Source organism: Magallana gigas, chromosome 5 (assembly GCF_963853765.1).
Source record: "Magallana gigas chromosome 5, xbMagGiga1.1, whole genome shotgun sequence".
NCBI lineage: Eukaryota > Metazoa > Mollusca > Bivalvia > Ostreida > Ostreidae > Magallana > Magallana gigas.
This window is the reverse complement of record NC_088857.1, coordinates 47,656,660-47,672,361: the sequence shown is the minus strand read 5'-3', so window position 1 is coordinate 47,672,361 and position 15,702 is coordinate 47,656,660. Positions and strand designations below refer to the sequence as shown.

General features: G+C 31.1%; 1 protein-coding gene across 1 annotated transcript in view; it reads left to right on the top strand.

Moving 5' to 3' along the window:
• Positions 1-15,702, top strand: part of LOC105323145 (transmembrane 9 superfamily member 1) — a 31,888-nt gene that overhangs the window by 2,167 nt on the left and 14,019 nt on the right. Inside the window, exons 2-8 of the mRNA XM_034453521.2 lie at positions 3,368-3,457; positions 3,563-3,644; positions 7,085-7,189; positions 7,664-7,782; positions 10,065-10,174; positions 11,244-11,307; positions 12,544-12,615. Coding sequence (XP_034309412.1) covers positions 3,368-3,457; positions 3,563-3,644; positions 7,085-7,189; positions 7,664-7,782; positions 10,065-10,174; positions 11,244-11,307; positions 12,544-12,615 — 642 coding nt within the window. The remainder of the gene's footprint in view (positions 1-3,367; positions 3,458-3,562; positions 3,645-7,084; positions 7,190-7,663; positions 7,783-10,064; positions 10,175-11,243; positions 11,308-12,543; positions 12,616-15,702) is intronic.

The window sequence follows — 15,702 nt, the reverse complement described above, 5'->3', positions numbered from 1 at the left end:
GTTTGATGAAATCAATTCTATTTTTAAATATTACACAACATGATTCATAAGAGGTTTTCTCGAAATTCTTGTCGGAAAAGTCAGAGAATCCATATTATAAAAATGAGCGTAATATTCAAATAGAGATTATAAACTACTTGCCAAGCAAAATAACAAATCGTTGATTTTAAGATAAATAATAATCGATAAAATCAACTCGCCGTCAGTATTTCAGTACTTTGATTTACTATTGGAGGTGCTGTAGCTCCCAGGTTGTCCATCCGATTTTTTTCAGACCTGGAGCTACAGACCTGCAGCTTATATATGAACTGATCATTGTGATACCTTTCATCGAAAACAAGGGAAAATATGATCATGGAGTAGTCACTCAGTGTTACTTAAATGAAAATTTATAAGCAAAACTCCCAACAATGCTATTTTTTAACTCGTGTTTTTATTAAAAAAAAAAAGGAAATTTACATTTTCAGGGCTCAGCACTTGCAGTTGAATTTTTGAAAATTTGAATATCGATTGTTTTGTTCATTTTTATTCGACATTAAGTGAGTATTTCTTTATGCTTATGAAGATGGAGTTATAAACAATCCTACAGTCAAACTTTGTTATCTCGAACTAGATGGGACTGTTTAAAAACTAAAAGATATTAAGATATACAAGATATTGAAGGTAAAATACTTTTTAAAAAAAAGGCTGGGTCTTACAAATCACTTTGACATATCCATTATATTCGAGATATCAGTGTTTGAGATATCAAAGTTCAACTGTACTTGTATTTATTGTTTAACCGGTCTTCTTCAAAACATGAGTAACATTCAGTGGAATTGATCAGAAGATGCTAGAAATAAAGTAGAGTTTAGGAGGATTACCTATCAGACATTGGCTTCAGTATGTAATGGTACTTAAAATAATGGTATGTGTACATCATGTATACACTGAGTAAACATTGTGTGTATAAGCTATCATGTTTTAGTTTCAATAATACATACATATAAGTCCCCAAGTACAACATAAAATGAAGAAATGAAATAAACTACTAAAAAAATACGAATTATAGATACATTATTTAAGTTTTAATTTTGTAAGAATTTTGTGTTTTTATTAGCTCACCTGAGCTAAAAGCTCAAGTGAACTTTTCTTTTCCCTTTTTTGTTTAGCGGCTGCTAGTGTCTGTTCATCTGTAAGCTTTTCACATTTTTAGCTCACCGAGAGAAGTCGGGGGGAGCTTATGCTATACCCCTGGTGTCAGCGTCGGTGTCCGGGCTAGGTTAAAGTTTTTGTTGCAGGTCCTGTATCTAAGTTATTACTTGTCCTATCTTCACCAAACTTGCATGGATATTGCATTTGGACCTACTTATGGACTTGAACGACTTGGATGCTGAATCTGGGTTCTGAATTTTAGATGCTGGAGGAGGTTAAGGTTTTTGGAGAAGGTTAAAGTTTTTGTTGCAGGTGCCCTTTGATAGCAATATCTAAGTTACTGCTAGTCCTAACTTCACCAAACTTGCATGGATGGTGTATCTTATGATACTGATGCACCAGGCAGGCTTGAATGCTGAATCTGAGCTATAGGTTTCGGAAGCTGGATAAGGTTAAGTTTTTTCGAACAGGTCACCTATTTAATAGATAATATTACTATTTCAAACTTGCATAGTTGATTAAACTATAATATGAATGAATCGCAGTGGTAGCTTCAGATGCAGAGCTTGAACTCCATTATCAAGGATGCTAAACAATATATCTTCGTTATTACTGGTCCTAACTTCACCAAACTTGCACGAATGGTGCGTCTTATGATACTTATGCACCTGACAGGCTTGGATGCTGAATTGAAGCCATAGGTTTCAGATGCTGGAGGAGGTTAAGGTTTTAAGACCAGGTTAAAGTTTTTGCTGCAGGTGCTCTCTAATGATGATATCTTAATTATTACTGGTCCTTAATTCCCTAAACTTGGATGGATGATGCCTCATATGATACTGATGCACCTGACAGACTTGGATGCTGAATCTGAGCCATAGGTTCAGATGCTGGAGGAGGTTAAGTTTTTTGGAACAGGTCACATGTTTTGTAAATAATAGCTTGCATAGTTGATTTAAATTTAATATAAATGATTTGTAGAGAAAGCTTCAAATGCAGAGCCTGATCTCCATTATCAAGGATGCTAAAAAAAATCTCCTACCTCACTCAAACCTGCTTGATTGATGTGTTTGTTGTTAAATGATATTTATAACATGATTTCTATGATATAGTATTTTATGATATGGTACACCATTGTTTAATATGATACAATATTATATCATACGTAATATTGGAAAAAGTTATATAATATGATATTGTATCAATTTTTTTTTTATTTTATGATAAGATATAGTTTCATGATATTGTTATGTATAGTATCGTATATTATAATACAATATCACACAATATTGTATCATATGATATGATACAACGTTGAATCAAATTATATTGTATCATATAATACAATATCATATTATGTATCAAATTTGATGTGTCATACAATACAATATCATGCTATGTTATACAATATGATATCAAGATGTACGATATTGTGATGTTTAATGTAATATGATATTGTATCATATAATTTTATATTGTATCATATATTTTGTATTATGATATTGTATTATGTGATCAAATACAAAATCGAAAACACAATACAATGTCATATCATGCATTATGATATCATATCTCATCATTGTTTATTATGGTATTTTATTGTATTATATGATATATATTGTAAGTATGATTGGATGCAATATTGTATTTTATGTTATTGTACTGATAAACATTGTATCTTATAATACCATATGTATCCATGAATATCTAAGATCATAAAGTATGATTTTCATATAATATGATAAAGGCAGTTTCATAAAGGTGATGCCTCATAAAGGTGATGCCTCGTCTCGATGAGCTTTGTAATCTGTGATTACCCTAATATGTTTTCTTCATTGTTTAGGTCACTCAGATGACCAATAAGGAAGTTTTCATCCATTTTCCATTTGAATTTTCCATCTAGTTTGCTTTCAACTATATAAATCTGTATTGTGTGAAAAGCCATGTAGGAATTCCACTGCAAAATCTGAAAGTTCTTTTAGAATCGGATTGAGTCCTTTTTGACAAGAAACTTGAAGTAAAAATTACATTTTTGCAATAAAAAGGGTGAAAATTAAACAAAAATCTGATTTTTATATAAGAAATAATGATAAGAATTTCAAATTCACTTTCACATATCCATGATATGTTGAAGGACTTTTTTTTATAAATGTACCAAAGGTATTTAATGTTTACAATTTTAAGTACACAATACAAAGGGATTTCAGCGAATATTTTATTTAGCACTATTTTGCAGGTTGTTCTCTATGTGAACAAAGTTGGTCCATACTTCAATCCACATGAAACATATCACTATTACCAACTGCCAGTTTGTCGGCCAAAAAAGGTATGCAGTTTTTGCACAGAGTTTTAATTTATCAAAACGCCATATTGTTATTGGAAATATGTTTTCAGAATGTAAAGCTATTTATTTGTTTGTGTGTATTCACAGATTGAGCACAAAAGTCTGACTTTAGGAGAGGTTTTAGATGGAGATCGGATGGCTGTTTCTTTATATGAAATTAATTTCAAGCGTAAGTTTCTCTTTTTACACATCTTGCACAATTTAACTTGAAATTTTTATACTAACTGGTACTTCTGAAACTGCTATAATAAAATGAGATACTATTCAGTATTTAATATTGAACTGCTACAAATACTGACACTGACCTATAAGAAAAGTTGTACAGAGAGTGTCTCAGTTAGTACCCAAATGAAAGTCAGGTATCAAAAAGGTTCAGCCAAAGGACTAATAAGTTCATAATACCAAGATAGTAAATCGGTATTATCATTACAATTCATTAGGAAGCTTACTTAAGAAGGGAGATCCATTCTATCACAAAATCTAACTGGACAACCTGTAAGAGCATTTATGTAATTTTGTCATCCCTCAGCTCTTTAAAGAGGTACTTAAGCGATAAAACTGGATATTGCATGACTTTTCATTCCATGGGGATGATTCTCATGACATGAAGCATCATTTTTACAGCTATTTTTAGGCCTCAGCATGTACCTTACTAGATTTTTTTCAAATGCAATTTTAATTATAGAAAGGCATGGTTTTTTAAGAAGTGCCGTGATTTGCAAACGTTTTGCTATAATTTTCATTCTTTGATAAAAATGATAAATATTTATGACTTCTATTGATATATTAATGTCAATCTTATGTTTGTCTTATAATCCTTTATTTTCATGTAAATTAATTACAATGTAGAACACAATATAATTGGCCATAGCAGAATATCGTACATTATGCATACTGTTAATTCCTAGTTTGATGCGAATACTTAATTCTGCGCTTTTTCTGTTTTCTAACAAATTGCAAGAACATAAAATCACAATTTTTTTCTTATGACTTCATATAATTCAAAACTGTTTGGAAAATAAAAGGAAGATTTTGAAATCTTTGATGGTTGCTTCTCGCGATATTAATTCCATGCATTTAATAAAGATTCTACAGTGTGTGTTTGTATTTGCATGCAAATGGATCATGTAAACTGGTTTGTGACAATTATACACAGCTCAATACTCTAGAGTTTTATGCTTACCAAAAAAAATTACCATAGATAAAAACAGGTGTACAGTCAATTAATATTTTTGTTTTCTTGAACAAGATCAAGCCAATAAAATTCTTTAAAATATCCAAGGATTGAAGAAAATGAGGTTGGAATACTGTAGATTCCTTATTTTACCAAGTAATTAATTTCGCGATCCCACTGTTTTGTAACATGAAATGTGAGAATATAAAATCGCAAATGTGGAAATATATCCTAATCTCTATTAATGACTCTCAACTCTCAGAAAATAAAAGTGAGAGTTTAAAATCTGCGAGGGGTACTTCTCACAGTTTAATGCAGATATTAATTTCTTATGTTTAATTAAGAATCTACTATGTGTGATAAAGAAACAGTCATGAGGACTTTTCACATATCCTTGGTTGTAGAGATACATGTGTTGATGATATCCATATTCAACAGGATTTCATATGAAATACTCTTTAACATGGATATCTTGATATTCTTATGAAAGAACTAGGTACAGTTAGTATCTTAGGCAGTAGATGCAAATTGAAGGGTAATTTTTATTAACGGCAGGTGTAACGTGTTGTTTCCGTTGAGTCGGTTGTAAGTTTAGATGTTGAAGGATAGATCGAGAGACAGAGAATCGCAGAATAATATTGCCTGTTAGCTTCAAGTGAAACTTCTACTTGATGTGACAGTTTTGAATAAATCCAAGACTGAATCATATGATTTGATATTGTATAATATTTTGAATTGTATCATATGAATCAATAATTTATAATGTGATATTCTGTTATATATAATATATTGTTGTATTACATGTAATTGTAACTATATATTATATTTTAATTCATAATATTTTACCATATGATATGATATTGTATAATATGATATTGTATTTTATAATATATTGCTGTATCACATGATATTGCATTATATAGTATGATACAATGTTGTATCAAATTATAATATATTATAATGATGTATCATATATGATACAATATCATATAGTATTATAATTCATAAACATAATATATCATACTATATTATTTACCTTTTTACTGGCTATGAGGACAATAGCAATTTTATTGTCCCCCATTTTATCTTAGAGATATGACAAAATGTTGAAGTCATTATTCTTTTTGAAAACAAAATAAAAGTGTATTATTTTGTACTTAAGTGAGTGTCTCAGAGAAATTCATCCAAAACAGTCCACAAGCATAAAAACTTCATATTTTTGTTTTTCTGATGCTTTACGGTTTTAACAAAGAATACTAAACTAATAACTCTTATATAAGTTATGCAAATAATATTTTTTATATTTTCAAATACTAGTACAAAATTGGTTACTTAAATGAAAAAACATGTTTCCTAGAAAATACAGTCATTTGTGTTTGTTTAATTTTCTGAGAAAACCTTAATATATCAATGACAGTGCATTGAATGACAGTGCATTGAACCAAGAGGAATGAATTATTGCACAAACGTAAATTGTAAGTTGCCATGCTCACACAATCATAAAAGTTAAATTTATACCAAATATTATAAGAAATACATGCATGCATGCTAAAATACAGAAACTGGATAGATATGTTGCAATTTAATCCCAGACCGGTCCTAATATCATTGAATGCCTCAGCTACATATTGTACAAGGGTTCAATGCTGATATCTGAATGGATGAAATATTACAATTTGGATTAGAAGAGATATGGGAAGAAAGAGAGAAAAAAAACAGGATTAGTGCTAGAAACATCCTCATTTCTGTCTGGCTTGTCAAAAGTTCAATACAATACAGTGAGGTACCATTGATTTCCTGACGTCTCTGACTGTAAATCCCTTGGTCAGCTCTTCATCCATGTACCTGCTAATCAGGGAGGATATATTTTATGATTTATTGGGGGGATACTTGTGGTTAAGCTGATTATGGAGACTTAATCTCCCATCAATCTGTCAGTTTGGATTAGTGAAGCTAGGCTTTGCCGGACTAATTAATAACTCTGGATTCAGAAAATCTGGGATTTTTTCCCTGCTCTGCTTTTGTCACAAATTGCATGATTTTTGCTGGGTTTATTGGCATATCTGATGTGGAGATTTGTCTTTGGTATGGCAGCCTAGTTGATGGGCTGACACGTTTACCTGTAACATGAAAAAGAAAGAAAAACATATCAAAATTGAAGACAATACAATAGGTAGTAATCAATCTTCATGGTCTCAAACCTCACCCATTGTAGCGTAAGAGCCGCTTACACTAAATCCAGGCAAAAACAAAATTCAATGCAAATTTAATATAATGCTAATTTTTAAATTTTTGTTTTGCATTTATTAAAAAATGCTATGGTTTATGACATGATAATTGTGTAAGAGTGTGTATGTGTGTGTGACAGTGTGTGTTTTGTTTGTTTGTTTCATTTTGAGACAAAAAAATTCAGACTGATGTTGTTTTCTTTACAGAGGATGCAGACAAGAAAGAGTTGTGTAAAGTTACGTTTAAAGAGAATGACCTGCAATTACTGCGAGACGCCATTGAGGATCTGTACTACTTTGAATTTGTTATTGGTAACAAAGATAAAATAATAACTAGTATATTAGCTAGATAGTTATCATCTCGTTTAAACTGCAGTAGCCAATCCTTTTGTCCGTGAACAGCTAATTTAAAAATGTGTGAATGCAAATACAGTGTTTACATCCAGGAAAAAAATAGCTTTAAATAGAAATATTTAACACAGACATTTACATTTCATTCCATTTAACTTTGCTGTGATGTCCAATGTTCTTATTGTCAAAAAACTAATCTTTGGTAGTCCAATATTAGTAAGCTCAGTCTTATGGTAAGTGTAGAAATGGACTGTCTTGTACTTACATGGACTGTCTTAGAATTGTTTGAAGTACGATATTTACTGACACTCAGGTATGAAAAATATTAGTTTTTGACCTAGACAAGCCTTTAAATGCCTGCTTTTTTTTCAAACAGAACTGCATCCAAAATGAATACCCATATGTACAGTGTATTTTATGTCTTTATATTTTTAGATGAAATTCCAGTGCGAGGGTTCATAGGTCATTTAGAAGAGGGCGGCTTTCTTCCACACAATCACAAAATTTTCCTCTGGGCACACCTTAGTTTTCATATTGAATACAATGGTGATCAGGTTAGTATAAAAACATAGTTTAATGAAAATTACGTCTACAAAATCAAAAGTTTGTGTTAGACGATTAAAAAATTTCCATTGCGCTGTGGTAAAAAAAAAAGAACTTTTAAAATTCAAATTGTGACACTTAAGATGTACTAACTGTAGATTCCTTATTTTATGCAAGTACTTAATTCTGTGATTTAACCGTTTTCCATCCAATCGTGAGAACATAAAATCGCAAATGCTGAATTTTTCATCCAGTTTCATGTAGTTTACATATGTATAAAAAATAAAAGAGAGATGTTGACATTTGCGATATTTGCTTCTCATGATTTTCTTTGATATTAATTCCTCATGTTTAATTAGGAATCTACTGTGAGTGTGGGTCTTGTTGCCCCCAAAATTGATTCCACTAGCTATTAGGATAATTAATTAAACATTGTTAAATCAAAGCTAAACATGACTCTTAGATTGCGTTGTCTTCCAATATTCTTTTTCCTCACCTCTGTTCCTACAACCCTATGTAAACCACTGATGATACATCAACATTGTGACCCAGTCACAACAAAACCATCAATGGTATGCTTTTAGAACTGTTTTAACAAGAGCTTGGACTTTGGGGAGGATGTGTCGAACTCCAATATGATGAAGACTGGGTTTATTCATGGTTAACTGTTCAGTCATTGGCTAATAGATTTGAATACAATGAATCCAGTTACACTTGTCTACACGGGCTTTATATGAAATAAAATTGTAGTTTGTTTTAAGTAACAAACAGTTGACCCCTTCAAATTTTGCTCACCAAACTGTATTTAAGTTTTTGGAGTGCAGTGTTGATTTGCAAAAGGACTATGTGTGATATTATGCATTTTTTGCCCCCAAAATTTAAGTTTTTTGAAGAGCTTTAAAAATAAGGTGGCAGATAGTTGAAAAGATATTGAAAATAATTGTGTAAAAGGTTATCACCACAGTGATGTCACAATGTAGAAATGACATCATGAAAATTGTCTTATTTTGATAAAATCGAGTTTTGTAGCAAAATATGGGTGTTTTCCAGTAGTTTTTTGACTGGGAAACATTGAGCGCAGGCTTGCTCAAGTACCATGTTTAGTATGATGTGTGTAATTATAGGACGAAAAACATACGTTAAAATCGTACTTGAGCAGACCTGCGCTCTATGCTTCCGAATGCAAAATATTAAGAAAAAATGACAATATTTTCATCTTTTTGCAAAATTGCGGGAATTGTGTCTTTTAGGTGACATCATAGATTAACAACGAATGAGTAATGATGACTAAAATCAAGATAGAGTGATAGGCATCCTCTGTACACTGATTTATGGAGATTTGATTTTTATACGGCACTATTAAAAAAATGGTTAAAATTGGGGGCAGATATTAAACCATACCAAATACACCTTTGCCTATTTTGCAGTCATATCTTCACCAAGTAAGGAGTAAAATCAAGATAGAGTGATAGGCATCCTCTGTACACTGATTTATGGAGATTTGATTTTTATACGGCACTATTAAAAAAATGGTTAAAATTGGGGGCAGATATTAAACCATACCAAATATAGTCCTTTGCCTATTTTGCAGTCATATCTTCACCAAGTAAGGAGTAAGCCCCCCCCCCCCCTCCTCAGGTTTGATGATAACAGACAAGTTGCAGATCCTCATTTACAAATTGCTGTTTAAGAGAAGAATCCCTACTAAAAAGGATTGGTCTCTTTAAAATTTCCCCGAAAAAACGTTTTTTTCTTTTAATTACATGTTAAAGTAAATTAGATCAGTATGAAAAATTAATTGTACATGCATTTGAATACCAATGCATCTGGTGTTGTGTTTGACTTTGTAAAGCTGTTTGGATCAAAGTTATGTCAGTAGGATCATTTTTGCTCAGGTGAGTGATGTGACCCTTGGTCCTCTTGTAAAATTTTTGCCTAGACCATAGTTTCTGTCCCCTTGACCCAATCTGGCCTATACTTCACCAGTTGAGTGAATTTAAAAGTCAATAGATGAAGTGACTTTGAACCAAAACTTTTTAGGACTGTTTTTTATGTAGATGACCTGTTGAATGTAAATTTTTTTCACTTCAAATTTATATCCCATCTGGGCTATTATATCCCAAACAGGCTATTTTAATCCACTTTTGGCCTTTGGTCCCAACCAGTTATAGAGCTAGTGAATTTAGTGAATAAAGAAGTAAATTTCCCCTTGATGTAACATAAATAAAAGCAGAATGTGTCAGACCATGCAGATGATGTTTACTTGTTTTACAAGAATCGGTCAATTTTACAGATCATCTTTGCCAATGTTTCAACAAAAGAGCAAGCTCCAGTCGGCCTGGATTCAGTGTCAGCACCTTTTGAAGTTTCTTTCACCTACAGTGTAAAGTGGACCAAAACAAGGTATTTTATTCAAGATGCAGTGGGCAGTAGGCAATACAAATGTAACACTATAACAGGCCACTATCATGTTGTCCTTATTTAGCTAAAGAAAGTCAGTAAAACACAACTTGACACGATTTGAAGTAAACTGTTAAAACACAAACCCACCAGTATTGTCCAAAGGGGCTGAGGAAAAGTTCATTTTTGGTGTCTGATAATGTGGTTTGTCTGAGATAATGAATTAGATCCAGTTAAATTTAAATTTCTTCATTTAAAAAAATAGAGATTTTGATTTGAAAATGACATGAAGTACATGTAACTGGTTGATAATGTTGAACAATTGTGCAAGGTGTTCTTCAAAGATCTGGATGGATCAAAATCAAATTTTTCTTCATTCTTGTCAATTTAACTTGGTAAAAAGACTTAAGATAGGCATAAAAAAAGAAATCTAGTTTTTCTGTATTGATTTTAATTTTTTTCTATCAATGGTTCTAGAATGTGTTATATTTATTGTTGAAAATTTGCCTAAAGGTAAAGCAGAGGAAATCAAAAGGATCAAACAGACTATTTGGTTGTTTATTTTTGCTTTCAGACAGCTTTCTCTATGGTTATATTTAAAGTTGTGGAGAACTTTTGAGTTTTATTCTTCTTTGACAGATATAGTTAATAATACAAAACTTGGTTTACTTCTCCTAATTTCCTCATTTCCTTACCTAATCCGCACTCTTTGTTTCTTACCTAGCCTTCTGAAAATGCCTCCTTAAATGCCATACATCATATTCCAAATTAATTGATACATTAAATTGCGCTCATAGCATAGTGCCAGAGACAAGCACTTTGTATTTGTTATAAAGGATATTTGTAATATCCAGTTAATACATAACACATTTGAAGATTATGGCAAAGTGAATGAAATTGATATTATTGTAACACAGAGCACCTGTGCATTTTAAAGATGAACTCTCTTAAGGCTTGATTGTAGTAATCATGTACTACATACAGGTACTTTGTAAGTGATAAACATGTTTGTAGGCAGGTGAAAATACAGTGTTAATGAAATAATAATTATAATATCATGTATTCGTTTTAGCACACCTTTTGAAGAGCGTGGGAAGCGAGTTCGAGACACCAGTTTTTTCCCCAAGTATCTGGAGGTACATTTCATAATACAGATGTACTAAAAAAATCATTAATGTTTTTAAGTAATATGAGGCAGTGTTTGTTGCAAGAATATTATGTTTTCTGTAAAATTCAGATAATTGAACAGTAACTTATACCACACTCAACAAGTTTTGGGATGATGTTTTTGACCTGTGAAAAACTTGGACCCCATAGGCTAAAATAAAATTGTTTGTTTAGTATTGCCTTCGACTTCATTGAAAAACCATCGCTGATAAAATTTTCTAAGCAAAAAAATAAGGAACTTTTTTTCCATAAATGGAAATTTTTATTTTTTTCCCATTTTAAATTAGTGAAACTTCAGGTTTGAAAAATAAAAAAATATCTCCTCCCTCCCTCCTGGGTCTAGAAACCTCCAGACGGCAATTCCAAACAAATATTATTTCAAGGATGGCCTTAGTAAAGAATCAAAGTCAATGTGTAGAGAGGGTGCTTAGGGACGACGGACCCTACTCACTTCTGCAATAGGGGTTTTCATGAAAAATTTAAATGAGTTAGAGTTACAAAAGATATATTAAAATCAATCAACAAATAACATCAAATAAATAAAATCAAATTACATTTTAAGTAGGGACCATTTCAAAAAATGTTTGTATTAGTTCCCTCTTTCAGTTGAACATAATGGGAAAAAGCGTTCTTTAAGGAATAAGGCATTATTCTTTGAGTATTATGAGGTGATAATTTCGGTCAGGGCATGATCAAATCCAATAAAGCCCGAATGATTTATTTTGATATTTTATGTACAAATTTCATTTTATCAAAAGCACAAGTTTTAGTAAATAAAGTAATTAAATGCATGTTCTAGGTTTGTACATTTGTAGTACATGCAAAATGCCAAATACAGTAAAACACGCATGTAACGAAGTGTCAGGGACGGGGAATATAACTTGGTATAAGCGTAATTCATTATATCTGTCAAGTATACAACAAGTAATAAAGTCTTAGAGAATGAAAATTACTTCGCTGTAAGCGTCAATTCATTATAAGTGTGGTAGCTATAAACGTGTTTTACTGTATTTGCCACTAACATTTATTTCACATCAGAACAGAAGGACAAAAATGTATCCTTTTGGGACACTATTAATTTCACTGGGCTTGGTTATTACTGAATTAAGTTTGGTAAGGATAATTATTAAGTGTGGCAAGATAACTGTTGCGTGAAGCAGGTTTCACTGTAGGTATATTGTGTAACAATTAACCTTTTTTTTCAGATTCACTGGCTGTCCATCATTAACTCAATGGTCCTCGTGTTTCTTCTGATCGGGTTTGTGGTCATTATTCTGGTGAGCATTGTTTTAAGATCAATTCCATGTAAGAATCAAAGATTTATGAAAGGGTCTGGCCATGCATAGTCCCCAATTTTTCTTATATTTCTTACATGGACACACCTAGGTGTAAAACTCAAAAAACCACAAAAAGTTGGTTGCTGGGGGTAACCATTGCTATGGTAATCGAGGCTAAAGATGGAGAAATAGCAAAACTTACCTAATTTGAAGCCATATTAGAAGGATTTTTCCTACTAATGTAAACTATCAAAGACATAAAACAGCCTTTGTCCTATTTTCAATTCTTTAATTTTATCAGGAAATTGATGGAGAAACCAATACTTGTACGTTTAAATTGTTACCATGGAAACCGTCACAAATTTTCGAAATCAGTTTTTTGCAGTTTTTTAATAAGCCCAAAAGGGAAACTGTTCAATTTTTACATCCATATCAATGTCCATGCAATATATATTTCATTATGAAAATTGACATCCGCTGCTATGGTAGCAAGGCCAAAAAATAGGAAAAACTGTGAAATCGAAGATGATTTTGATATGCTTTAATTCCTGATGTTAGAAATGTTTTGCAATTGTTTTAAATTGGAACTTGTAAAAATATTTCTAAATATTTATTATAAACCAGAAAAAGCTTTGTTATGCAACGGAGAAGTGTTGTAGCTATGGAAAATTAAGTTGTGTAAAATATCACACAGAAATTCTTACTTTTTAAAAAGTCCATAGCAACAGCAGTTATTTTTAGAAAGTTTCAGATTTTTTTAAAGTGTCATTAAAGTTTAGGACATCCTTTATTTTTTCGTTCCAATTGATTTTTTATATTTATTCATTATAAGTACCGGTAAATAATATTCATTCAAAGATGCCTAAAAATATTATAATTTTCCTTATTTTTTAGCTTGTTTCCATAGCAACGGTTCTCAATTTTCATATTTAAATTCTTAATTGCACAATCATAATAGTGTTTACCAAAAAATCCAAGATTTGCATTTTTAATTCAAATTAAATGAAGAAAACAGATTTTAAAATTTCTGTTTAGTAACAGTTGGAAACGCTATAAAAATATGTGTTTCTCCATGAAATTGTTTCTTACTTTTGAAAAATTACAACTATTTTTAATAATATATTCTACCCTGGAAACCCTAAGTTGTGCACATTACTCACAATATGCTCTCAAATAAGCATTAAAATGCCATTTTTACATCTTTATCCTCGGTAACTACGGCAACGGGACCACATATCAACAAATAAATGGCGTTAAGCTTTTTTACTCACCAAAGTCTATCAAATTGTCAAGTATGAAGAAAATCTATGACTATGCATGGCCACTGAATTCTGATTCTTACATATAATTGATCTTAAGATGTTTATGGATGAAAAATTACAATTTCTCTTAAATTTTTTAAAATTCAAAAATTCACCAAATTTATAGATCTCCTCAGCAATGTTTGATAACTCTAAATTATCCAGATTTTTTTATTCCTAACCTAAATTTGCCTTTTATATGGACAAATTTGATTAGTCTTCTAGTGTTAATATCACGATCAGTTATTCAACAAAATGCATGGCCTAGTGTTTCCATTGAGATTTACATATAGGTAAAGGCCTTAAGGGGTTTGCGCCACCTATGCTTCAGTTAAAATTTGATCTTAGCTTGTATATTTATTCCATAATATCCATCATGGGCAAATTTTCAATAACTTTGTAAAAAGCATGGACTTCATCAATAAATTTCTTTTAATTTCATTTCATTTATAAAGTTTGAAAGACAAATAACATTTTTATAAAAAAAAAAAAATACTTTGAGTCTGATCTCGTGTGTCGGAGAACCTAAAGCTGACTAATTTTCCATGGTTTAAAAATGCTTTTCCAATACAATTTCATACAAAAGGAAGACATTAATCAAGCACTTCCAACTAAGTAAATTTATGGGGTTTTTTTTAAAATTTTTGCAATAGGTTATTTTGATTTTGCCAGAGTTTTCTTTTTTGTGTTTGGATCTGTAAATTTCAATTCTCAAGGACATTATACACAGTTGCACACAAAAGCTGATAGATTGGAGAAACCAGTTGTTTTTTTTATCTCTCCTATAATTGTGTTTCTGTGAGTTTGTGTTTACCCCCAAATTGTTAGCAGCAGTCCTGTATGTCACCTGTAGCCGTCTAATAAGTAGAAACTCATTTGACAACGACTTGTAACTATTTATTGAACTCGGTTTAACAAAAGATGATGTTACAAAAATGTTTTTATTTTATTATTTTTTTCATATAAGTATGATGTCACTAAGTAGAGAGGCCAACATTGTGATCAATTTTTAGTGATATCTTATTTAAATTATTGAATAAAATATGCAAATAAATAATGTACCTGCTTACTGCATAGGCATAACTATCACAAGCAACTACCCTACTCTTTATTTTATATTACAATATGGGATGAAAATGTGAATATGTGAGAAGTGAGAGAGTAAATGTTTCATAAAATGATTTATATATTTAACCTTTGTTTACAATAAAAAAAAAAATAAAAAAAAATAAATAAATAATGTACCTGAAACACTTGAATAAAAAATTGCAAATTACGTGGGCCAAATTTGACTCTTATGATATATAGCTCGTTTCCTAAAATTCATAATGGCAGAAAAAGGAGATAATTCATATCAAAATATCTCCTTAGCATGTCAAGAAAGTTGCCACAAAAATAATATGTAGTAGATGACATCTTATTGTTGATGCATTAAAAAGCAAAACAAGTTTGTTGACTTTAAATTTTACACAGTACCATCCTCTTAAATTCAAACAGGAAAAATGTGGTACATGCTAATGGGTAAACAGTTGTGGAAGAGGATAAACACTTATGCAAATTGACGTGTTAACTAGTATATCCTTAGTAAGTGCAAGACAATAAATATAAGCATTGAATGCTTGTTTTTGGATTTTGTCAGTCCTATGACACACCAAGTGGTGCAGACAAATTACCGACAACATCCAAAAATAAGAATTCAATGCTTTTATGTATATATTCATACTGATGTCTATTTGTATGAAATATTATGTATCACCGCTATAAAGCCATTATTTACGCTCTTAGT